The following is a 25,242-nucleotide window of genomic DNA, read 5'->3' as shown; positions in this document are numbered from 1 at the left end:
ACCGTCCCCACTGTCAAGCATGGAGGTGGAAACATTATGTTTTGGGGGTGTTTCTCTACTAAAGGCACAGGACTACTTCACTGCATCAATGGGAGAATCGATGGAGCCATGCAAATTAAAAACCTGAGTGACAACCTCCTTCCCTCCACCAGGACATAAAAAATGGGTCATGGCTGGGTCTTCCAGCAAAACAATGTCCCAAAACATACAACCAAGGCAACAAAGGAGTGGCTCAAAAAGAAGCACTTTAAGTTCTTGAAGTGGCCTAATCAGTCTCCAGACCTTAATCCCGTAGAAAACTTATGGAGGGAGTTGAAGCTCCGAGTTACCAAGCAACAGCCTCAAAATCTTAATGATTTAGAGATGATCTGCAAAGACCAAAATTCCTCCTGACGTGTGCACACTTCATCATCGACTACAAAAAAGTCTGACTGTTGCGCTTGCCAACAAGGGTTTTGCCACCAAGTATTAAATCTTGTTTGACAGAAGGATCAAATACTTATTTCTCACTGCAAAATGCAAATAAATTTATATAATTTATACAATGTGTTTTTTTTGGATTTTATTTTTGATATTCTATCTCTCAATGTTATAATTAACCTACCCTTAAAATTATAGACTGTTCATGTCTTTGTCAGTGGGCAAACTTCCAAAATTAGCAAGGGATCAAACACTTATTTCCTCCACTGAATGTATTACTAAATTAGACATGGTTTAATTGAGGAATTGGGATTTCCAGTCTATAACTCAAATGAATGGCAACTGTTCATCGATAACCTCAAAGTAGAGCTTAAAGTGTGTCCTACATGACAGTTTAATTAATTGGCTATTCAGTTTCTCTTTGTGAAGAATACGGAGACATAAGAGAGTCATTGGGTTGTTGAGTTGTTGCAATATCACAAACACAATTGGATCATCTTTGTTGACCTTAAAATGGTATGCTTACTTCTTGGTTAGCAATGTGGACAGATCAAGTGTCATTGCTTTCTTTAGACAGCAGAGCTTGTGACATGCATTGGGTGGAGAGGAATTGGCCTCCAAGATCTGACCTCAAACCTAGTGATCCAAACATGCTATATGAGTCACTTGTTGACATAAAGAATATTATATTCTCTCCTCTGCACATTAAACAGGGGCTCATTAAACAATTAGTTAAAGGTTTGCCAAGTAAATGAGACTGTTTACCTAATTTTGGCATTTTGTGTTTGATGGTCCACAGATTGGGCAGGTGTCACAAAACAGCTGCCAAGTGATCCAGGACCATGGGCTTCTTCCCTGTCCCTAACACTAGAGGGCGCCCTAGCTCGCCTTACTCCCCAGGATACTTCTGAAGGTGAAGAAGTCAGGGCCTCCGCCCTTTGCCTTATCTCCTGAGTTAGCCCCCAATCTGTTCTCTTCCCCCACCCAAGGAAAAGGGGGCGCTACTGTGTACCGTAGTACACCAACCCAACAAACAAGGCAATACAAACAAGGGTTAACAGAAAACTCCAGGCATACAAAATATTCACTCACATGACAGAGGAGTACACCGGCGTGTGAAGGTAGGGGAATAAACCAAAATAGAGATGGATAAGAAATTACCACGCATATAAACCAAGCAACAGTCACTAATAACTCCTCCTACTCACCTTCTCATATGAATTCCTCTCCCTCTGTTAGCCATGTAGCACTAAAGCTAGTTCTGACAAGGATTAGTAACAGAGCACAGATTATAAAGGTAAAAGGAGTGGCTAACCAAGCACAGCTATGAGCACAGGGATTTCCAACATGGCCAATTAACCCCTGTTCTGGCAGAAGAAATAAACACATTTAAAATGAAGGAAAAGTGCTACTTCTCAGCACCGGTGTAGGAGGAATCAGACATTGCGGTCATCTGGCTCCACACTGTTGATATAACCCTGTAACATCAGGTCAGCAAAGATGAAAATTTCATTGGGATAATGGCAGAACTGCAAAAGAATGTTTGGTTATCATTCAAAGACCTTGTCAAAGACTTTCTTGAAAATGCATGAGCAAACAAAAAATTGTCACACCAAAATTGTCCAGAAACTCTTGGAGAGCTACAAAATGCTTGGTTGTAAGATGAGCATTAAGGTGCATTTTTTGCATAGCCATCTTTCTAACTTCCCTGAAAACCTTGGTGCAGTCACTGATGAGCAAGGTGAATGATCCCAAAAAGATTTGTAAGTCATTGAGGCATGGTATTAGAGTAGATGGAATCTACATATGATGACTAATTATTGTTGGAGCATCAGGCAAGATTGTCCACAGATTGAACAGTCCAGGAGAAGCTATAAACGTAAATACCTTAACTACTACCTAACTTTACTACTTGCACACAATTTTGCTTCACGTAACAATATATCTTTTGTATGAACAAAATAACTTTTAAAAAAATATTACATTCAGGTTATTTTTACATTATTTCCCAGTGTATGTACATTTTGTATGGTTTTGGAGACAAAGGGAGGGTATCCTGTGGCTTAAAAAGTTGTTGTGATAGAGAAAAACTGGAGTCATTTTTGGATTCAGAAGCCAAAAGTTAGTAAGAAGCAAATGTCAAATCTAGCTCAACAAAAATTGTGTTCCCCAATGTTGCCTATGCATTTATCAGTAATAATTAATTTTCTTACTGCAGAGTCCAAAATCATCATTCCTCACAGCGGAGAAGAGGGCCAGATTAAAAAGAAATCCAGTGAAAGTAAGGTTTGCTGAAGAAGTGATTGTGAATGGCCACACTCAGGTTAGTAACTTCTCATCTGAAGATTTACAGCTTCGTATATGTGTAGACTCTTAGATAATATTCATATGTAGTTGACAAGTTACAAAAATTTCTGCACAAAATTCTGATATCTGTGAATATAAAGCTTAAGATATTTAGCTAGCACAAATGGTCTCAGTCCAGGAATAAAAGAGAAATGTGTTGATGTAGACTACAATGCACTAATTTTATTTGCAAAACTAAAATATAGAAGTGTATTAGAATGTTGAAAAAAATCTAAATAAATCTAGGATCCCAAGTTTGGTAATAATATTCACCCCAACACTTTGGCATGCTAATACTAAAATTAAAGGGAACTTGACAGCTGATCCACAGTCAGAATGTATCAGACACTGGCTGTTTCAGAGAATAGCATACTTTAAAGGACTGGAGACCGAGCAGTACAGGAAACTAGTCAAACACGCGGGTCTCCAACCGGTTCTTCCAGCCCTCTGGCCTCAAGTGACAGGTCTTGACTCGTATATATGTATAGAGATAGATTTGTCACTCCAGAGGAGTGAGAAAGGAGAAGCCACTGAGGACCTGTCTGTAGGACTAGTCTCCCATGCAGCTTGATGCCCAGTGGCTTTTAACCCCTTCTTTATCAAGCTTGTAATTACCTTCCTGACTAGGCCAATTTTTTCTATTTAGACGAGTGTCACTTTATGAGGTAATAACTCTGGAAAGCTTCAATATATCCCGGTGATTCTGAGAATGTTTTTTCCTAACCTGTTGTACTTCATATTAATGATAAATTTTGGAACCAGAAACACATGGGCTACTGGCACATTGAACAAGTCTGTAGGAACCTGTTCACACACCACCAAGAAACTTGAAGACACAAAAGAGCACAGTGAGGTCAAAAATACTCTGTTGTAAAAAAAAATCACAGTAATAAGCAAGTGCTAGTCAAAAGTTGGAAAAAAACAGGGTATTTTGTTGATACTGTTTCTGCAAAAAAATGTATACTAAGCGGCTCCACCAATCATCAAGGTATACCCATATAGAGCAGTCCTAACTAATGTATATAATCCCTATCTGATGTACTTAAAAACCTGATCATCTGTATAGTACCTGTATAAGCAGGGTTCAGAAAGGGAATATCCATGTGGACATGCTGGATGTAACAGCTTTGATGCAAATGACCCATAAGGAGTGGTGGACTCCCTAGTCTTGTAGAAACAAGAGAACAATTATAGAACCAGAAACACATGGGCTACTTGCACATTGAACAAGTCTGTAGGAACCTGTTCACACACACCCAAGAAACTTGAAGACACAAAAGAGCACAGTGAGGTCAAAAATACTCTGTTGTAAAAAAAATCACAGTAATAAGCTAGTGCTAGTCAAAAGATGGAAAAAACAGGATATTTAGTTGATACATTTTTTTTGCAAAAAAATGTATACTAAGCTGCTCCACCAATCGTCAAGGTATACCCATACAGAGCAGTCCTAACAAATGTATATAATCCCTATCTGATGAATTTAAAAACCTGATCATGTGTATAGTACCTATATAAGCAGGGTTCAGAGAGGGAATATCCATGTGGACATGCTGGATGTAACAGCTTTGATGCAAATGACCCATAAGGGGTGGTGGACTCCCTAGTCTTGTAGAAACGAGAACAATTATAGAACCAGAAACACATGGGCTACTTGCACATTGAACAAGTCTGTAGGAATCCCAAGTCTGTGGGATTTGGGTGCACAGATTTTACTGGATTTTTTTTGGGGGGAAGTCATGCCACTTTTCCAGAGCCTTTGTGATATCAGTAATGTGGAAGCCCATTATATTTCTATTAGCAGATGATGGACCTGGGTGGGGACTTTTTTATGGCTTGAGTTGAATCATTTATTGATAGCATTTTGTGGTACAGAGCATTTAGGATCAGTTCACATTTATCCTGTGCTCTATGCTGAACATGTACAGTATATCAGCATTTCCATCAACATCTCCAAAATACTTGATTCAGATGAAACCTCTGATGGATCCATTAACTAGAATGGAGCAGCAGAGTTACTGTCTACCCTCTGTTCAGTGGTGTCCGTCGATGCACAAAACTTTGGTTAACTGGACTTTCGTGCATGCTTAAAAAGATGCTTAAAAGGAAAAGATAACGCTGGATTACAGGCCAGACGGGAGTTCAAAATAACTTCATCTACCTCATTACAGTGAATTTTCCCTCTTGAATTTTGTCTGAATCACATTTTTCAGTGATTTACAACGGAATGCACAGCGTAGAGCACAGGACAAAAGAACCTGAAGACATACCTCTTCCGACAATCCTATAACTTGAAGTAACCACCAATCGACCAGCTCTATCCTCACCTATTGTATCCTCACCCATCCCTTATAGATTGTGAGCCCTCGTGGGCAGGGTCCTCTCTCCTCCTGTACCAATTATGACTTGTATTGTTTAAGATTATTTTACTTGTTTTTATTATGTATACCCCTCCTCACATGTAAAGCGCCATGGAATAAATGGTGCTATAATAATAAATAATAATAATAATAATAAATGTGAGCAGAGCCTTTCTGCGATCTTTTGGAGGCAGTAAGGAAAAAATCAATAGCAGGCCAAGAATTGGTTTTATTTATTTTTTACGCCATTCACTGTGTTGTATAAGTGATAAGATAGCTTTCTTCTTCGGGTCAGAACGAATACAGCGATACCACTTTTACTTTTTTTTATGCTTTGCTGCTTTTACACAATAAAAACAATCTTCTAGGAAAAAAATTGGTTTTGCTATTCTACCAGCTATATTTTTTTTTATTTTTCAGCTGATGAAGCTGTATGGTGGCTTGTTTTTTGAATGACAAGTTGACGTTTTGAATTTTTACCATTTCTATTTACATATGACTTTTTGATCGCGTGTTAATCTACTTTTGTGTCGGATGTATGAAGAAAAATTTAGTTTTTGAATTTTTTTTTATGGTGATCCCTGTAGAGGTTAAATAGTCTGACAGTGATACCATATATGGATACTTTTTTGGTTTATTTTTGTTTTTATACAAATAAACATATTTAATGGCATAATGGTTTTTTTTTCAATATTTTTTGTTCATTATTTCATGTTTTTATACATATTTTTACAGTTTGTTTTTCTTTACTTTTTTTTTACTTTTTTGCTTAGCTCCTCTCTGGAGCTCAACGTTTATTACTCTGATCACTTGTATAATGCATTGCAATGGTCTAAAAAGAGTTCTGCCAGTGTAACACTGACAGCATTGTTACACTGGCAGAACGCTTTTTAGATCATGCTCCTGGCATGATCTAATGGTCTACGGTAGCTAACAGTCCAGGTGGTCATTATTTGACCTCCTGCTGTAATGGCAACCATCGGGCCCCTGTTATGATATCCTAAAGGTGACAATTTGGTGGGACCCCAGTGGTGACATCATCTCCTGCTTTTTCTCTTGGTCCAGAGGTCACTTCAGTTCAGCCCGGCCATGATGATGTCACCGCTGGTGAATGATGCTGCACTCTCTGCACTCATTCAGCAGTGGTTTTCAGTCGGGATAGTTGCATCTTGGCACCGTCCTGGTTGAAAACTATTTAGCCCCCAGACTTGAATTACAGCATGGGACACAATGATGGACAGGTATGGTATATTGTTGGTTTATTATTTTATTTTTATCACAGGAGATTGAGGGCGTCGGGGAATTAGGTGTTAAAGTAAGTATGGTTTCATTTAGAACATTAAAGGAGTCTGTGTAATTTTTTCAAATAAAGGACTTTATTCTGGCCGTGTCTTTATTTAACATTACAACTATTGGATTAGTAATGGATAGGTGTCTTATAGATGCCTCTCCATTACTAAGCCGTGGGCTACAGGGCAAGTGGGAAGAGCTGGTCAAAGAGCCAGAAAAGGCGCCTCTAATAGAGGCGCCTTTTCTGGCCAGCTGCGGGCTGCTGTTTTTAGGCTGGGTGGGGGCCTATATCAATGGCCACTTACCAGCCTGAGAATAGCAGCCCCCAGCTGTGAGCTTTAGCAAGGCTGGTTGTCAAAAATGGAGGGAACCCCACGCCGTTTTTTAAGATTATTTATTTAAATAATTAAAAAAACAGCGTGGGGACCCTCTATTCTTGATAACCAACCTTGCAGAAGCTGACAGCTGGGGGTTGCAGCCCCCAGCTGAGAGTTTTGTCTGGTTGATTCAATAAAATAGGGGGGAACCCATGTCGGGTTTTTCATTCATTTATTTCTGAACGATTGCAGACGGCAGCTGTGAAATACGCCGATCATCCGCACCCACTGTCACTGTTATTAGCGGCAGCAGGTGTCGGATGATGGGGGTAACAGTCCCAAAAGCTACCAACTGCTGTTGTTCGGACTTTCATATAACGCTCATCATTCACCTCTGCTTGCCGGCAGAGCAGGGGAGAATGATATGAGCCAGCTTCAGCACCAGCCACGGGGGAACTGCACTTACTGTAGCACTTTTTCCCCGGCGGCTGTCCATGAGATAATGATGCATCACACGGATGGCATCCGTGTGCTCGGACCCATTGACTTGAATGGGTCCATGTGATCCGTGCAGCTGCACAAAAATGGACATTTCTACATGTGTGTCACTCGGACACACGGTCCATGAAAAAACGCATATGTGCACACACCCATTCATTTGCATGGGTCTACGTGTGTCAGTGTCTCCAGTACATGTGAAAACTGTCACCACATGTACCGGAGACACTGATGTGTATGGGCTTTTTACTTTATGTTTTCACTTTGTGCTGCAAAAGGCTGTGTTTTGACTTGCCATCCGGAGCGGTTTATGAACTTTAATTAATGGCAGCAGTTAAGGGTAATTAAACCACAGCACCACTTTTTAACGACACTGAGGTTTAAGTGTATAGCGCCCCCCAGCATCGGAATTTCTCCGGGGTCTCGGCTACCGGGGGGACTCCAGAGAACACTATTCGGGTTTTTTTTTACCAACCCCGGTTTTGTGATCACCATTATTAATGGTATAATGGCGACCACAAAAAGAAAGAAAAGTCAGATTTTCTATTTAATTTCTCTCTTCTCTGTTGTGATTGGAGCAGTGCGCCAAGATTTGCTGGCTGGCACCCGGCTACAATAGGAAATTTTTCCTATTGGTTCATTTTGATTACTGTGATAGACCCTATCACAGTGATTAAAATATTAAAATAGTGAATAAACTCCCCTTTATCACCCCCTTAGTTAGGAAAAAATAATAAAATAAAAAATATTTATTTATTTCCATTTTTCCATTAGGGTTAGAATTGGGCTAAAGTGAGTTGGGCTAAAGTGAGTTGGGCTAAAGTTGCGGTTAGTGTTGGGTTAAAGTGAGTTGGGCTAAAGTTAGGGTTAGGGTTTAGGTTAGGGCTAGGTCTAGGGTTAGGAATAGGGTTAGGGTTACGATTAGGGTTGGGTTGTTAGTGGTGTGTTAGGGTTAGGTTTGTGGTTGGGGTTATGGTTAGGGTTGGGATTAGGGTTAAAGGTGTGTTGGGGTTAGGGTTGGAGTTAGAATTGGGTGGTTTCCACTGTTTAGGTCCATCAGGGGCTCTCCAAATGCGCCATGTCACCACCAATGATTCCAATTTTGCATTTAAAAAGTCAAACGGTGCTCCCTCCCTTCTGAGCCCTGCCATGCACTCAAACAGTGGCTTTTCCCCACATATGGGGTATCAGCATACTCAGGAGAAATTGAGCAACAAATTTTGTGGTCCATTTTCTCCTGATACCCTTGTGAAAATTAAAAAACAAATGGTTCCAAAGCATTTTTTTGTGAAAAAGTAAAGTGTTCATTTTTTCCTTCCATATTACTTTAGTTCTCTAAAAGCACCTGAAGGGTTAATAAACTTCTTGAATGTGGTCTTGCACACCTTGAGGGGTGCAGTTTTTAGAATGGTGTCACTTTTGGGTATTTTCTGTTATATTGACCCCCCAAAGTCACTTCAAATGAGAGGTGGTCCCTAAAGAATGGTTTTGAAAATTTTGTTGGAAAAATGAGAAATTGCTGGTCAACTTTTAACCCTTATAACTCCCTAACAAAAAAAATGTTGTATCCAAAATTGTGCTGATGTAAAGTAGACATGTGGAAAATGTTATTTATTAAGTATTTTGTGTGACATGACTCTCTGATTTAAGGGCATAAAAATTCAAAGTTTGAAAATTGCAAAATTATCAAAATTTTCGCCATATTTCTGGTTTTTTTTTTGCATAAATAATCGCAAGTCAGATCGAAGAAATTTTACCACTAACATAAAGTAAAATATGTCACAAAAAAATATTCTCAGAAACAGTGGGATCCGTTGAAGTGTTCCAGAGGTATAACCTCATAAATTGACAGTGGTCAGAATTGTAAATATTGGCTTGGTCATTAAGCACAAAATTGGCTCTGTCACTAAGGGGTTAAACATATCCTTCCAAAGAAACTAAAACAATAAATAGGCTGTCTTTAAGCAAAACTGTCCAGCATGATTTGTTTCGTGCAATATTGGCTATGTACTGTCAAAAAAACACATATCTCAAAGGAATAATGTGGACCTTTAGACCTGCCCATTTGCAGTTGTGTAATTTACAGTAAAGTGAATTTCCTGCTATCACATTATGTACATCAGCTTTAATCTGGTTTAATGACATAGCAGCTTCTCAGAGGAATTTAGACATATTAATGTCAAGCCATACGAATCCATCATCTTGTATGTTTCTAACATGCTGCTCTTTTTCAGGGGAATTCACTTCTGTTTATGCCTAATGTCCTTAAAGTCTACTTGGAAAATGGTCAGACAAAGGCATTTAAATTTGAGAAGAAAACAACAGTGAAGGTAGACAGAGAATTTTGTCATATGAAACATCATACTGTATGTCTTTCCATTTATTGTTTGGTTGATGCTGGTTTACGATCAATTGAATGGGGCCAAGTTGCAAAACTGAATATAGTGCATGAACTAGAGTGTTGCTGTTTTTGAATTTATAGGGAATTTGTCGGTAGGATCAACGCTCCTAAGTCATCTATATGGGCATGTAGGTCATAGGAAGCTGAATAAAATGATACCTTGATATTTGGGATTTGATGTCTTATTACAGAGAAATCCACATTTTCTTATTGCGTAAATAGCAGTTAAGATCTCTAGGACGGGCAGAGATCTCCCTGAGAATCTGCCTCCAGAACTTATTTTAAATACAAGTAAATGTGAGCTTTACCAATGTAAAACATGTAATGACTGACACTTTGCTCTCATAATCACACACAGCTCTGCAGTGAGATCAGAGATAGCACAGCACAATAAAGCTGACACAGTACAACAATGCTAACAAAGCACAGTGGAGCTAACACAGAACAGCAGGTAAAACAGCACAACTGAGCTAACGCAGTACAACAAAGCTAACACAGTGCAGCAAAGGTAACACAGTACTGCAGAGCTAACACAGTACAGCTGAAGTGATGTTTGTCTCATTACAAAACATTTGCAGCTGTACATGTTCTCTTATAATGCTTCAGCTTCCATCTCATGGGTAGCAAGTGTGGAGGAAGGGCAGAATAGCAGAGTATACAGTACTGTGAGAGGGCATCAAAAGAAAAATGGCAACCAGCTCACTTACTCCATATAGCAGCAATGACCCTTGGTGCACAGACTGATCTTTGACAAGACATCCAACTGGGTAATCCATAAAGATTGTTCCGTCTCCAAAGGGTTAAAATAATGCTTTTCTTAATATAATTAAAACTTCATAATCCAAGTGGAAAAAACAACTAGTTTTGGATGCAAGAAAGCAACCCTGCTGTTGTCTTCAGTCAAAAACGACCGATTTTGAACTTTAATATTTTTTTAAATATTCAAGATGCGGTTCTGAAACTTGTGGTTGATTGACTTTTCCTCATTTGAGGGGTTCTTACTATGCGTATTGTTATATATATTTTTTATGTTTACTTTTTGCTCCACAATTTTTTATACACTTGTACTCTTCGGTTAAAAATGTCAGATAGCCTTTAATAGTGATCACCAGCCATTTTATGAGTAAAATAAAGGAGCTATAATCTCATTTTGGACTATATATTACATCTACTACTATTTATCAATTTATTTAGGTCCTTTTGGTCCATGCAGATTTACACATACATACATTTTCTCATTACAATACTGCTGATGGATTACCTTCCAGTATAGTTATGTGCCAAATATTTTTACCCTGCTGTTCCTGTAAAATAGTTCAATTCAGTTTGACCCAGGGACTCAAAGGATAAAACATGCCACAACTTTTTTACATCGTATCAAAGATGTTGATGAAACGAAAAATGACCATGTTGGGTACTATTAGAAAAAATAAGCCAGAACTGCCGCAAGGTATTCTCAGTAAGAGAGACATTTATAGTTCTATGTTTTATTTTACTAAGGATACCACAGTAGTTTCTTACATCCCAAAGAAACACAAGCAGGTAATTCTGATGAGCACAATGCATCATGATAGTGAAATCAGTAATAGAGATGACAGAAAACCGGACATCATTTTAGAATATAATGCTACAAAAGTGGCTGTTGATACTCTAAATCGACTGATAGGCACTTACACCTGTAAGCGCAAAACAAATCGGTGGCCAATGGTGATTTTTTACAATATGCTTGATGTGTCAGCAAACAATGCATTCGTGCTATGAAAGGAAATAGACCCAAATTGGAACAAAAATAAACTATATAAGAGAAGACTTTTTATAGAGGAGTTGGGAAAATCACTGGTTAGCCCATATATTGAAGAACGAAAGGTAACACCCAGAGCTGATGGAGCGGAAGCCATTGTCCACAGGATCCAACAGCAAGATAAAGAAAGTGAACCAACAGCTTACACCAGCACTGCTACAATACCCACGGACGCCACCAGCAACACAACCAGCCTAAAACAGAAACGATGCGACTTCTGTCCAACATCAAGCAATCACAAATCAAATGTGATATGTTACAGATGTGAAAAATATTTATGCAAAAGACATGTCAATTATACCTGTGACAATTGCAAACAGTAAATTTTGCACCATGTGACTTATTTATCATTTTACATAAAAAAAAACTGAACTGTTAATTTTTATTTTTTTTTTGGAAAATAATATATTTACATTTAGTTTATTGTTATTAGTTATAGTTTACAGTTGGATGAATAATTATTTTTGTATGTGCAAATATGCAATATGCATAAATATTCCAATAAAGCCATGTTAAATGTTTTGACACAAAAAAAAATAAAAAGTAAGTTTTTCTTTCCATTTGTCATTTGTTTATAAACAACCAGGTTCACATACAATATAATACTGCAAAAATTATTCAATTAAAACACTTAAATTAGCTAAAAATCAAGACTTTATTAGGTCCGGTCAAAAATGACTGGAAGATAACAAGTGTATAGTGGTAAACAGGAGAATAGCAGGGTTAATCATGGCATAAAAGTAAGGACAACTGTAAATGTATTTGTAATGAGACAAAGTTCACTTCCAGTGTATTGTCTTAGCTCTGCTGTACCGTGTTAACTCTGCTGTACCATGTTAGGTCTGATCTCACTGCAGACCTCTGTGTGATTATGAGAGCTAAGTGTCAATGATTGCATGTCTCACACCAGTAACTCTCTGGAGGTAGATCTGTGTCTGGCCTATGGGGCTTAACAGTTTATCTAAATATTAAGAAAAACATGAACCTTTATATTTTTTTTTTATTTCATAGATACCCACAATGAAACAGATTGTCCATAGCTGGCCAAAAACATTGGTATCTTTTTTTTTTTTGTCAGAACTATATGTTTTAAAATATGTAAGTGAAGCCCTGGCAAACAAATGTATGAGTCATACAAAGGAGCAATTGTAGAAATTAATGTAGACTGGGAGGGCAGTTGGTATAAAAGTAAAAGTTGCAGCTATTATTACTGAAGCCTTAAAGTGTTTTTTTCCCATTTTATAAAACCCCTGTTGCCAGGCGGACATTTGTTTTAAAATTAAAAAAAATCTGTTGTACTCACCTTTCCAGGATCCAGTGAAGACTCTCCACCTCTGCTCTCAGCGTCTGTTATTGTCTGCAGCGCTGACATCATGTCAGCAGTGCTGCAAAGAATCTATGAGCTCTGCAACTTTGCACATGTAGGAAACATGAGCAACATAGAGCCGATGAGCTCACAGACTGGATGCCGCGCTGTCGATATGACATCAGCACTGTAGATGATAACATGTATCAAGAGCAACAATGGAAACTCAACGCTGGATCCGGGGAGGTGAGTAAAGCACAGTTTGTTTTGTTCTTTAAACCGTGCCTGGGGAAAGAGGTTTTCTGAAACTGCAAAACCCATTTAAAATGGTGCACAATGGTGCAATAGTTGTGTGAAATGTTTGATCATTCCAGGACATCCTTATGACCCTTAAAGAAAAGCTATCGATCAATGTAATTGAGCACTTTGCACTAGCACTTGAAGAACAATATAGCATCTCAAAGCATTACCTACTCCATGAAGATGAACTTATAGAACAGGTGAGTGTTGTACATTTTTAAAAGAACCTGCAATAATGTAATATGTGTCTGTCACATTTTTTTCTGTGTCTCTCAGCTTTACTTTATGTAAAATTCCTTGTAGGGATATAGATTGTGAAGTATGTCATGGGTGATACTTGATTGAATTTGTTTTTGAACACCTCCAATTTAAAAAATGACAAAAAGGAAAATGGACCTGTGCAAAAGTATGATCACCCTTAGAGATTTGTGTGCTCAGATAACTGCGACCAAGAGTTCAGACCTTAATTAGCCTGTTAGGTTATTGCTTGCTCACTATCATCATTAGGAAAGGCCAGGAGATGCAAATTTCCCAGCTTTATAAAAACCCAGCCTCCTCTAACCTTGTGCTAAAAAACAGCAGTCATGGTTTCTTCTAAGTCACAGCCTAGCACTCTGAAAATTAAAATAGTGGAGACCCACACAGCAGGAGTAGACTATAAGAAGATGGCAAAGCATTTTCAAGTTGCCCTCTCCTCAGTTTGAAATGTAATTTAGAAATGGCAGTTAACAGGAATAGTGAAGGTCAAGATAAGGTCTGGAAGACCAAGCTAAATTTCAGTGAGAGCTGCTTGTGCGATTGCAGGAGAGGCAAATCAGAATCCCCAAGGTGACTGCAAAAGACCTTTAGAAAGATTTAGAAGACTCTGGAGGTGTGATACAAAGTACTTTTCATAGACACCTGCACAAATATGGCCTTCATGGAAGAATATTAAGCAATAAAGGCCCTTGTTTCTGTCTTTTACAGGGCACTTCCTCAGTATTATAAACACATCCAGCCTAGAGGATACTATTAAAAATTAACTTAATTAAATCATGGCTTAAAAATTCAGCAGAGCAGCAAGAACCCAAATCCAAACCTAACATCTACTATCAAGATACCACAAACCACAAAAAATCATTCCTATCCTTTCGTAAGAATGCTAACTAACGTATCTGATTAGTAATGCTACGACTAAATGAGTAAAGTGTCACAGTGCAGTAAAGTGAATGAAAAAGGAAGAAACATTGTGGATCTCACCCAAATGAAGTTCAGACTGTTCTCCGTGTCACGTCCGTACAGGTAGAAGCATCTCTCACTCTGCTGTGTCGTGCCCTCTGCAGTTGCTCCTGCCCTAACAAGGGATGCTTCTGCCCATATGGACGTGAACAGTCTGAGCATCCTGACTAAGTTGATTCAGGGTGCATTTACAAAAATGAAAAACAAAACAAGAAATCAACTCCTATCTGATAAGAAGAATATTGCATCAAATGTACAGTAACTAATGTGGCATCTATTACTTTTTCCACATCTTACAGCTTACAATATAATCAAGTTAAAAATATTATCCCCAAAAAAATCTTCCAGTCATCAATCAAGATAACACATTTAGAAAAATCATATCTCAGGGTTGTAGGTTTGTGGCAAAAAGAGGTTGGACCCTGGGCAACATGTTTTCGTCGGTGATTCTGGGATTATTTTTCATGACATATTGTACTTCATGATAGTGGTAAAATTTCTTTGATATGACTTACGTTTATTTGTGAAAAAATGGAAATTTGGTGAAAATTTTGTAAATTTTGCAATTTTTGAATTTTGAATTTTCATACCCTTAAATTACAGAGATATGTCACATAAAATACTTAATAAGTGACATTTCCCACATGTCTACTTTACATCAGCACATTTTTGGAACCAAATTTTTTTTTGTTAGGAAGTTATAAGGGTTAAAAGTTTGACCAGCAATTTCTCATTTTAACAACACCATTTACAAAACCATTTTTTGAGGAACCACATCGCATTTGAAGTCCTTGAGGGGTCTGTATGATAGAAGATACCCAAAAGTCTAAAAACTGTACCCCTCAATGTGTTCCCATTCAAGAAGTTTATTAACCCTGCAGGAGCTTCACAGGAATTTTTGGAATGTGGAAAAAAAAATGAACATTGAACTTTTTTCCACAAAAAATTAACTTCAGATCCAATTGTTTTTATTTTGACAAGGGTAACAGGAAACAATGGACACCAAAGTTTGTTGGAGAGCCCTTGATGTGCCTAAACAGTGAAAATCCCCCACAAGTGACCCCATTTTGGAAACTAGACCCCTCAAGGAATGTATGTTGATGCATGGTGAGCACATTGAACCCCCAGGTGCTTCACAGAAGTTTATAAAGTTACGCCGTGAAAATACAAAAATCATATATTCTCCACAAAAATGTTATTTTGGACCCAAATTTTGCATTTTCATGAGAGTAACAGGAGAAATTGCACCATACAGTTTGTTGTGTCATTTCTCCTGAGTACACTGATACCCCCATATGTAGGGGAATACTACTTTTGAGGCACAGTGCAAAGTTCAGAAGGGAAGAGGCGCCATATTGGAGTTCAGATTTTGCTAGAATGGTTTGAGGGTGCCATGTCACATTGGCAGAGCCCCTGATTTGCCAGAACAGCAGAAACCCCCTATGTGAACTAATTTTACAAACTACACTCCCCAATTAATTCATCTAGGGGTGCAGTGATCATATTGATACCACATGTGCCTCACAGAATTTTATACCGTTGAAAGATGAAGAAAGAATAAATTACATTTTACCACTAAAATGTTGCTTTAACACCAGAGACGGGTCAAATGACCTGAAGGATTTTAGCTAACATCCTCTAATCACCGTCTTTTGTTCTGTAATTAAGGCAATTACTGTCGCACCACAGGAGGTTGTTGTTTTCCATTGAGTTTAGCCATTTAGTTTCTAGTTAAGCTAGAGTCACACATAACGATATCATTAACGATATCGTTGCAACGTCACGCTTTTGGTGACGTAGCAACGATCCCGCTAACGATCTCGTTATGTGTGACAGCGACCAACGATCAGGCCCCTGCTGGGAGATCGTTGGTCGTTGGGGAATGATCAGGACCATTTTTTGGTCGCTGATCACCTGCTGTCATCACTGGATCAGCGTGTAAGCACTCAGTGCAGAGCGCAGGATAAATGTGCATCGCTCCCTGACGAAGCTGTAGCGAAACGTGCGTTGGAGGGGTGTGTGCGGGGGCAGTGGCGTGTTAATACTTGTTTGGTATTGTGGTTTTTTTCTTGCACTATCCATTGGCTACCGATGTTGTTACACCTTAATAATATGTTTAATCTTAAAACACTGCTGTCACATTAATTAGGTTTGCACTACTGTTTTTTTCAAAGAGTTTATATTGATTAATTTAAATATTTTGCACTAATATATATATTTTATATGAATTATTTGGTTATGAAATATTTATAAGCTCAAGCACCTTGGTTTACTATTGATTATATAATTCATTTTTTGATTAATTAGTCATAATATTTCGCACTAATATATATCTTATCATGAAATATTTATATGCACAGGCATTTTTTATACAATTTGTATAAAAAATATTATACAATTTCTATACATTATATGTATATATAAATATTATTTTCTAAATAATTTTATTTTACGGTGTATAGATTACCACTATTTATTTGATGTTTATTTAATTATTTTGATTGATTACCAATCAGTTTGACCTGCCCTGCCCTGCACATACAATGTAAATTTATTTTAGGTTTTTTATTTAATATTTTTTTATATGCTTTAATAAAGTCTCTAGTTTTTATGGTAAATTTTGTTATATCATGTCCTTTATGTCCAAATAAAGTATTTATTTATAATACGTATTTATGTTTGATGAACATTCTTTTGGGGTTATAAATATGCGTCGAGCCTTACTGCGATCTTTGGGAGACAGAATGAAAAAATCAACAGTATGTGAAGAAGTGGCTTTATTTTTTACGCCGTTCTTCATGCGATATAAGTGATTCGGCAACTTCATTCTTTCAGTTGGTACAATTACAGCAATACCAGATTTATATTGAGTTTTTATGTTTGGCTGCTGTCACACACTAAAAGATGCTTTTTATTCCAAAAAATAGTTTTTGCATCACCATATTTTGTGAGTTATAATTTTTCCATATTTTGGCTCATAGAGTCATGTGAGGACCTGTTTTTTGTGGGACGAGTTGACGTTTTCATTGGTACCATTTTGAGGCAAATGACTTTTTTTATTGCTTTATATTCCAATTTTGGGGAAACACAATGAACAAAATGCAGCAATTCAGGAATTTTTTCTACGGGGGGGTGGTGGTTATGCCATTCCGTGAGTGGTAAAATTGATTTGGCAGTTTTATTCTTCAGGTCAGTACGATTACAGCAATACCTCATGATACCTCATTGATATCGTTTTAAATCTGTCTTTTTTATCCCTTTTTATTCTACTTTTTGTTCAGCGGTATGATGATAAAGCATTGTTTTTTGCCTTGTTTTTTATTTTTTCTTTATGGTGCTTACTAAAGAGGTTAATTAGTGGGAAAGTTTTATAGGTCAGGTCATTGCAGACACTGTGATACCAAAGATGCGGGGTCTCCGATACAAAGGCAGGTGGGCTGTCAGCCCTCTGCCAGCTCCTGGAATGCTGCAATCTCATTCCATTTCGGGGGTTAACCCCTTCCCGACCTGTGACGCCACGTAGGCGTCATGAAAGTCGGTGCCAATCCGACTTGTGACGCCTATGTGGCGTCATGGAGGGATCACGTCCCTGCAGATCGGGTGAAAGGGTTAACTCCAATTTCACCTGATCTACAGGGACAGGGGGAGTGGTACATCAGCTCAGGGGGGGATGGCTTCGCCCCCCGTGGCTACGATCGCTCTGATTGGCTGTTGAAAGTGAAACAACCAATCAGAGCAATTTGTAATATTTCACCTATGAAAAGTGGTGAAATATTACAATCCAGCCATGGCCAATGCTGCAATATCATCGGCCATGGCTGGAAACCCTGATCTGCCCACCGCCACCAATCTCCTCCCCAGTCCTCCGTTCTGTCCCGTACTGTGGTCCAATCCCCTCCGTCCTCCTGTCCGCTCCCACCATCCTCCTGTCCGCTCCCCCCATGCTCCGATCCACCCCTGTGCTCTGATCCACCCCCTCATACTTACTGAGCCTCCCAGTGTCCGTCTGTCTTCTCCATGGGTGCCGCAATCTTCCAAAATGGTGGGCGCATGCGCAGTGCGCCCGCCGAATCTACCGACCGGCAGATTCGTTCCAGGTACATTTTGATCACTGTGATAAAACCTATCACAGTGATCAAAATAAAAAAAATAGTAAATTAACCCCCCCTTTATCACCCCCATAGGTAGGGACAATAATAAAAATATATTTACTTTTATTTTTCCACTAGGGTTAGGGTTAGAACTAGGGTTAGGGTTAGGGTTAGAATTAGGGTTAGAACTAGGGTTAGGGTTAGAATTAGGTTATGTGCACACGGTGCAGATTTGGCTGCGGATCCGCAGCGGATTGGCCACTGCCGTTTCGTAGCAGTTTTCCATCTGATTTACAGTACCATCTAAACCTATGGAAAACCAAATCCGCTGTGCCCATCGTGCGGAAAATACAGCGCGGAAATGCTGTGTTGTATTTTCCGCAGCATGTCAATTCTTTGTGTGGATTCCACAGCGTTTTACACCTGTTCCTCAATAGGAATTCCCAGGTGAAATCCTCACAAAAAACACTGGAAATCCGCGGTAAATCCGCAGGTAAAACGCAGTGCCTTTTACCTGCAGATTTTTCAAAAATGGTGTGGAAAAATCTCACACGAATCTGCAACAGTGGCACATAGCCTTAGGGTTAGGGTTGGAATTAGAGTTAGGGTTGGAATTAGGGCTAGGGTTGGAAATAGGGTTAAGATTAGGCTTGTGGTTAGGGTTATGGTTAGGGTTAGGGGTGTGTTGGGGTTAGGGTTGTGGTTAGGGTTGGGATTAGGGTTAGGATTAGGGTTAGGGTTGGGATTAGGGTTAGGGGTGTGTTGGGGTTAGGGTTGTGGTTAGGGGTGTGTTGGGGTTAGGGTTGTGATTAGGGTTATGGCTAGAGTTGGGATTAGGGTTAGGGGTGTGTTGGGGTTAGTGTTGGAGTTATAATTGAGGGGTTTTCACTGTTTAGGCACATCAGGGGTGTCCAAACGCAACATGGCGCCACCAGCCAATCTTGCGTTCAAAAATAAAATAAAAAATTGCTTGCTAAAACATAATTTTTGAGGAATGAAAAATAATTTTTTTATTTTCACGGCTCTGCGTTATAAACTTCTGTGAAGCACCTAGGGGTTCAAAGTGCTCACCACACATCTAGATAAGTTCCTTGGGGGGTCTAGTTTCCAAAATGGGGTCACTTGTGGGGGGTTTCTACTGTTTAGGCACATCAGGGGCTCTGCAAACGCAACGTGACACCCGCAGATCATTCCATCAAAGTCTGCATTTCAAAACGTCACTACTTCCCTTCCGAGCCCCGACCTGTGGCCAAACAGTGGTTTACCCCCAATATGGGGTATCAGCGTACTCTAGACAAACTTGGCAACAAATATTGGGGTCCAATTTCTCCTGTTACCCTTGTGAAAATAAAAAATTGCTTGCTAAAACATAATTTTTGAGGAAAGAAAAATTATTTTTTATTTTCACGTCTCTGCGTTATAAACGTCTGTGAAGCACTTGGGGGTTTAAAGTGGTCACTGCACAACTAGATTAGTTCCATGGGAGGTCTAATTTCCAAAATGTGGTCACATGTGGGGGAGCTTCAATGTTTAGGCACACAGGGGCTCTCCAAACGCGACATGGTGTCCGCTAACGATTGGAGCTAATTTTTAATTTAAAAAAGTCAAATGGCGCTCCTTCCCTTCTAAGCCCTGCTGTGTGCCCAAACAGTGGTTTACCCCCAGAAGTAAGATATAAGTGTACTCAGGAGAAATTGCCCAATAAATTTTAGGATCCATTCTATCCTGTTGCCCATGTGGAAATGAACAAATTGAGGCTAAAAGAAATTTTTTGTGAAAAAAAGTACTTTTTTATTTTGCTCACTATGCATCTAGATAAGCTACTTGGGGGGTCTAATTTCCAAAATGGGGTCACTTGTGGGGGAACTCCAATGTTTAGGCATACAGGGGCTCTCCAAACGTGACATGGTGTCCGCTAAAGATTGGAGCTAATTTTTCATTCAAAAAGTCATGCGCCCAAACAGTGGTTCCCTCCACATATGGGGTATCGGCGTACTCGGGACAAATTGTACAATGACTTTTGGGGTCCAGTTTCTCTTTTTACCCTTGAGAAAATAAAAAAAATTGTTGCTAAAAAATCATTTTTGTGACTAAAAAGTTAAATGTTAATTTTTTCTTTCCATGTTGCTTCTGCTGCTGTGAAGCACCTGAAGGGTTAATAAACTTCTTGAATGTGGTTTTGAGCACCTTGAGGGGTGCAGTTTTTAGAATGGTGTCACTTTTGAGTATTTTCAGCTATATAGACCCCTCAAAATGACTTCACATGTGAGGTGGTCCCTAAAAAAAATGGTTTTGTAAATTTCGTTGTAAAAATGAGAAATCGCTGGTCAAATTTAACCCTTATAACTTCCTAGCAAAAAAAAATTTTGTTTCCAAAATTGTGCTGATGTAAAGTAGACATGTGAGTAATGTTATTTATTAACTATTTTGTGTCACATAACTCTCTTGTTTAACAGAATAAAAATAAAAAATTTGAAAATTGCAAAATTATAGCCAAATTCCCATTTTTTTCACAAATAAACGCAAAAATTATTGAGCTAAATTTACCACTAACTTGAAGTCCAATATGTCACGAAAAAACAATCTCAGAACCGCTAGGATCCGTTGAAGCGTTCCTGAGTTATTACCTCATAAAGGGACACTGTCAGAATTGCAAAAAACGGCCAGGTCATTAAGGTCAAAATAGGCTGGGTCATGAAGGGGTTAAAGTGCCAGGAGCGGTGCATGACTACTCCTGGCAGTTAGTGCCAGGTGTCAGCTGTCAGACTCAGCTGAAACCCGGTGGCGATTGCCCGCACACCACCCATGTGCGTGGGCGATCAATATGATGTAATAATCCATCCCTGGTCAAAATGGTCGAGGGCACATGGACAGGTTATTACATCTGATATCAGAAAGGGGTTAATAAGCATATACTCAATTGAATGAGTCATAGCAAAGCAGATTTATATGTCACTTGTAGTCTGTGATAAATGCAGCCACAACCCATACTGCAATGTAATGGCCCTCATTTGTTGCCATTCCTAGAAATCCTGATAACACATAAGACTCTAACTCAAAATACAAAAGTAAAGTTACAGAGGAAATATAGATTATTGAATATAGTAATGCTATATGTGCTTTTTAGGTGGTGCAGAAGAAAGAATCTCATGACTATAGATGTCTCTTCAGAGTTTGTTTTGTACCCAAAGATCCTTTAGACCTCCTGCAGGAGGATCCAGTTGCCTTTGAATATCTGTACTTACAGGTAAGTGTTTGCTGCACTTTAATATAAGGGTATATTCATTTTTGTGTCCTTTTGACTTACATTGTGTTGGTATATATCCAAGAGCATACATAGAAATCATGGGGGGCCCATAACAGAAGTTCTAATTTGGCCCCCTCACACTCCATCCCAAAGGAACATAAATAAATATTTGGTGGGGTCACTGAAGAGCATGTCTCAACTTTGCAGCATTTACAGTAATTTTCCTCCTACTGGAACCCTAAATTCCCATTTCATTGCACTCATAAAGTATGATATCAACAAAAGTGCCCCACAACACACTGTAAAATACACCCACAGTGGATTCCTCCACAGTACCATCCACACACACAGTATGATGTCCCTACTGTACCTCACCCCTTAACTCCTCTATAAAAGTATTCTGACCCCAACACAGTATGTTCCCACAACTGTGACCCCAGAAAGCCCTCCATGCAATATCATGGGCCTACATACAGTATAATGGCCCCACAACTCTCCACACTGTATATTGGCCCCTACAGAGCCCTCCACACAGTATAATACATATAATATAACCTTCACACAGTATAATTGTTTGCATACAGTATAAAGGCACCCACATAGCCCTCCAAATATTATAAAAAACCCCACATAGCTTTACATATAGTATAATGCATCTTATAGTCCTTCACATAGTATGATGCACTCCCCATAGTCCTCCATATAGTACACTGCACTCCCCATAGTCTTCCATATAGTATAATGCACTCTCCCCATAGTCTTCCATATAGTATAATGCACTCTGCATAGTACTCCATGTAGTATAATATACCTCCATAGTCCTCCATATAGTATAATGCACTCCATAGTCCTTTATATACTATAATGCACTCCCCACAGTCCTCCATATAATATAATGCACTCCCTCCCCACAGTCCTCCCTGTAGTATAATGCACTCAGCATAGTCTTCCATATAGTATAATGCGCTCTCCAATAGTTTTCCTTACAATATAATGCACACCTCATAATCCTCCATGCAGTATAATGCACACCATAGTCCTCCATATAGCTTTCTGTCCACCACAATATTCTCACTGATTTAAACAAAAAAAAAATAAAATACAATACTCACCTCTCCTCCTCATTTCCCCACAGCAAGCATTCTTAAGTGCCGCACATCTCAGTGCAGTGTGCGCTATGTAGCGAAGACATCGCACCCCCTGTGCTGAGGTATTAGATGCCAAGGAAGATTGATGGGGGAAGGACACTCCCTCTTTCATCATTGCTTTCAACTATATCGACATTCAGAATGCCGATACAGTTGAACATGCGATGACAGGCAGGGGGCCCGGTGCTGAATCTGGAACCATGCCCCCCTGGCTCACATATATATACCTTTTTTTGTTTTAACAGTGTAGACAAGTGCAGTAGACTGCATTTCAATTCAGTGGTTAACTGTAAAAACATTCACTGTCAGATATACAGTACTGTGCAAAAGTTTTATGCAGTTTTAGAAAAAAAAGGCTGCAAGGTAAGAATGCTTTAAAAAATAGAAGTGCTAATAGTTTATTTATGACAAATAATAATAAAATGCAATGTGAATGAGCAAAAAAAATGTAAATCACATTAGGAATTGACAGCAAAAATAGCATCCATTCTTCAAGGATTATAGTAAGGTGTATGAGTAACCATAACCAATTCTGCCATACAGGTAATCTTCATTTTCACATGTAGATTGAAACACAGCCATTAAAGGCATTGTCCCACGAATAAAGTACATTTTACTAATATATTTAAAATGTTCCTGTGCTGAGATAATTTTATAAATGTCCTCCTGCTATATACTGTGTAATGTCTGTGTCCCACTATTCGGAGCTGCTTCAGTTCATGGCCTGCGCAGACCACAGCCCCTGGCCAGGGGGGAAATTGAATCATAAGTCACTTCTGATAAGTAAGCATACAAATGAAATAGCAGATGCTCTCAGCTCCTACTTTCTGAGGCAACATATTTCTTTGCATATTTAATCATATTGAAATTTGGCTATGGCTTGAAGGGGTTAAAGAAAAACTATAATGGAAGCTACAAAATCCCTACTGCATGACCATATAACAGTAATTATCTTGTTGCTGCACTGAAAACACATCAACTAAAGCTAAACCGAAATTTGAATTTTGCCGGGTTAGAAAAATAAATTGTGAAATTTTGATTTGTAGCAAATCAGTTCAACGTCAATTGAATTACTGCAAAGTCTTCAATTTCCCTTAGAAACCGTGTGTAACACTATGAGGTCTCCTAAGACTGTATCAAAGCTCTTTAACACAAATACAACCTTAGTAATGCCCGAGTGCTCTCACCATAAAAACGGGTAATAACTCAGTAGTAACCATCAGCCCATTTAGTAACACAGTACACGGACAGACTTTTCAAGTTTTTTTTTTCTTAATTAAAAATGGGTCCAAATACTATTCTTAGTCATTTATGGTCAAACATACCATTCTTTGCAGAACACTGACGCAAGCTGACAGTGTCACAGTCAAAGGTAAAACTGTACTGCTGTGACCCACTTTTCTACACAGATATTTTGCTGATGATAATGCAAAAAATCTCTAATTTCATTTGGAATCTGGATAGCCTTGTTTTTCGATCTACATGACTCTATGACGGGGGCAAGTGATGTTCCATTCCTTCTATAACACCCTCTGCATCCTTCCAATTAACCCATTAGTGACCGAGCCAATTTTGACCTTAATAACTAAGCCAATTTTTTAAAATCTGACCAGTGTTACTTTATATGGTAATAACTCTGGAAAGAGTCAACATTTCCCAGTGATTCTGATATATTTTTTTTGTGGCACATTGTACTTTATGTTAGTGATAAATTTAGATTGATATGTCTTGCATTTATTTGTTAAAATTTTAGCGAAAAATTAGCAATTTTCAAACTTTCAATTTTTTATATCCTTAAAGGGAATCTGTCAGCCTTTTGAGCTTTTTGACTTGTTAATATGAGCGTGCAGGTTGCACACAGCTGAAATTAGTCATACCTGTATGCCTCCTTGATGATGCCTTGTTTAGTAAAAATCATCTTTTATAGCTTCGATCTTCCAGGCCATGGGGCGTAGGCTGTCTGGAAGAAAAGTGTGCCTCCTGTCTTAATTATACAAGATTTCTCCTCCCCTATTCCTCAGACATCCCTTTGTCGTCATGTGTGCGGTTGGAAATCTCGCCCATACGCACTCTGCCTGCTGTTGTTCTCTCTGGCGCCTGCGCACATCAAAATTGAAAACCGTGCCCACAGAAGGGTGGAACAAATCAGAGGAGCAACAGCAGGTAGAATGCACAGGCGCAGGATTTATAGTCGTACACATGACATCAAAGGGATGTCTGAAGATAAGGGGAGGAGAAATCTTGTATAATGAAGATCGATGCAGTTCACGGGCAGCCTACGCCCCATAGCTTGGAAGATCGAAGCTATAAAAGATGATTTTTACTAAACAAGGCATCATCAAGGAAACATACAAATATGACTAATATCAGCTGCATACAACCTGTATGCCCTTATTTTTATCTTGAAAAGCTCAAAAGTGTGACAGATTTGCCTTAATCCTTCCACGACAACAACCAGCTGTGATCGTTCAGAAATAAATGAATGAAAAACCCGATGTGGGT

The 25,242-nt window shown here is 38.8% G+C and overlaps 1 protein-coding gene across 2 annotated transcripts in view; it reads left to right on the top strand.

The window, feature by feature from the left end:
• FRMPD1 (FERM and PDZ domain containing 1) overlaps nt 1-25,242 on the top strand; it is a 344,165-nt gene that overhangs the window by 267,747 nt on the left and 51,176 nt on the right. For both annotated transcript variants that reach the window (XM_069767303.1, XM_069767311.1), the window contains exons 6-9: nt 2,639-2,743; nt 9,463-9,558; nt 13,111-13,236; nt 21,473-21,592. In XM_069767303.1, coding sequence (XP_069623404.1) covers nt 2,639-2,743; nt 9,463-9,558; nt 13,111-13,236; nt 21,473-21,592 — 447 coding nt within the window. The remainder of the gene's footprint in view (nt 1-2,638; nt 2,744-9,462; nt 9,559-13,110; nt 13,237-21,472; nt 21,593-25,242) is intronic.

The sequence above is a fragment of the Ranitomeya imitator genome, chromosome 1 (genome assembly GCF_032444005.1).
Source record: "Ranitomeya imitator isolate aRanImi1 chromosome 1, aRanImi1.pri, whole genome shotgun sequence".
Lineage (NCBI taxonomy): Eukaryota > Metazoa > Chordata > Amphibia > Anura > Dendrobatidae > Ranitomeya > Ranitomeya imitator.
This window is presented reverse-complemented; position numbering and strand designations above follow the sequence as displayed.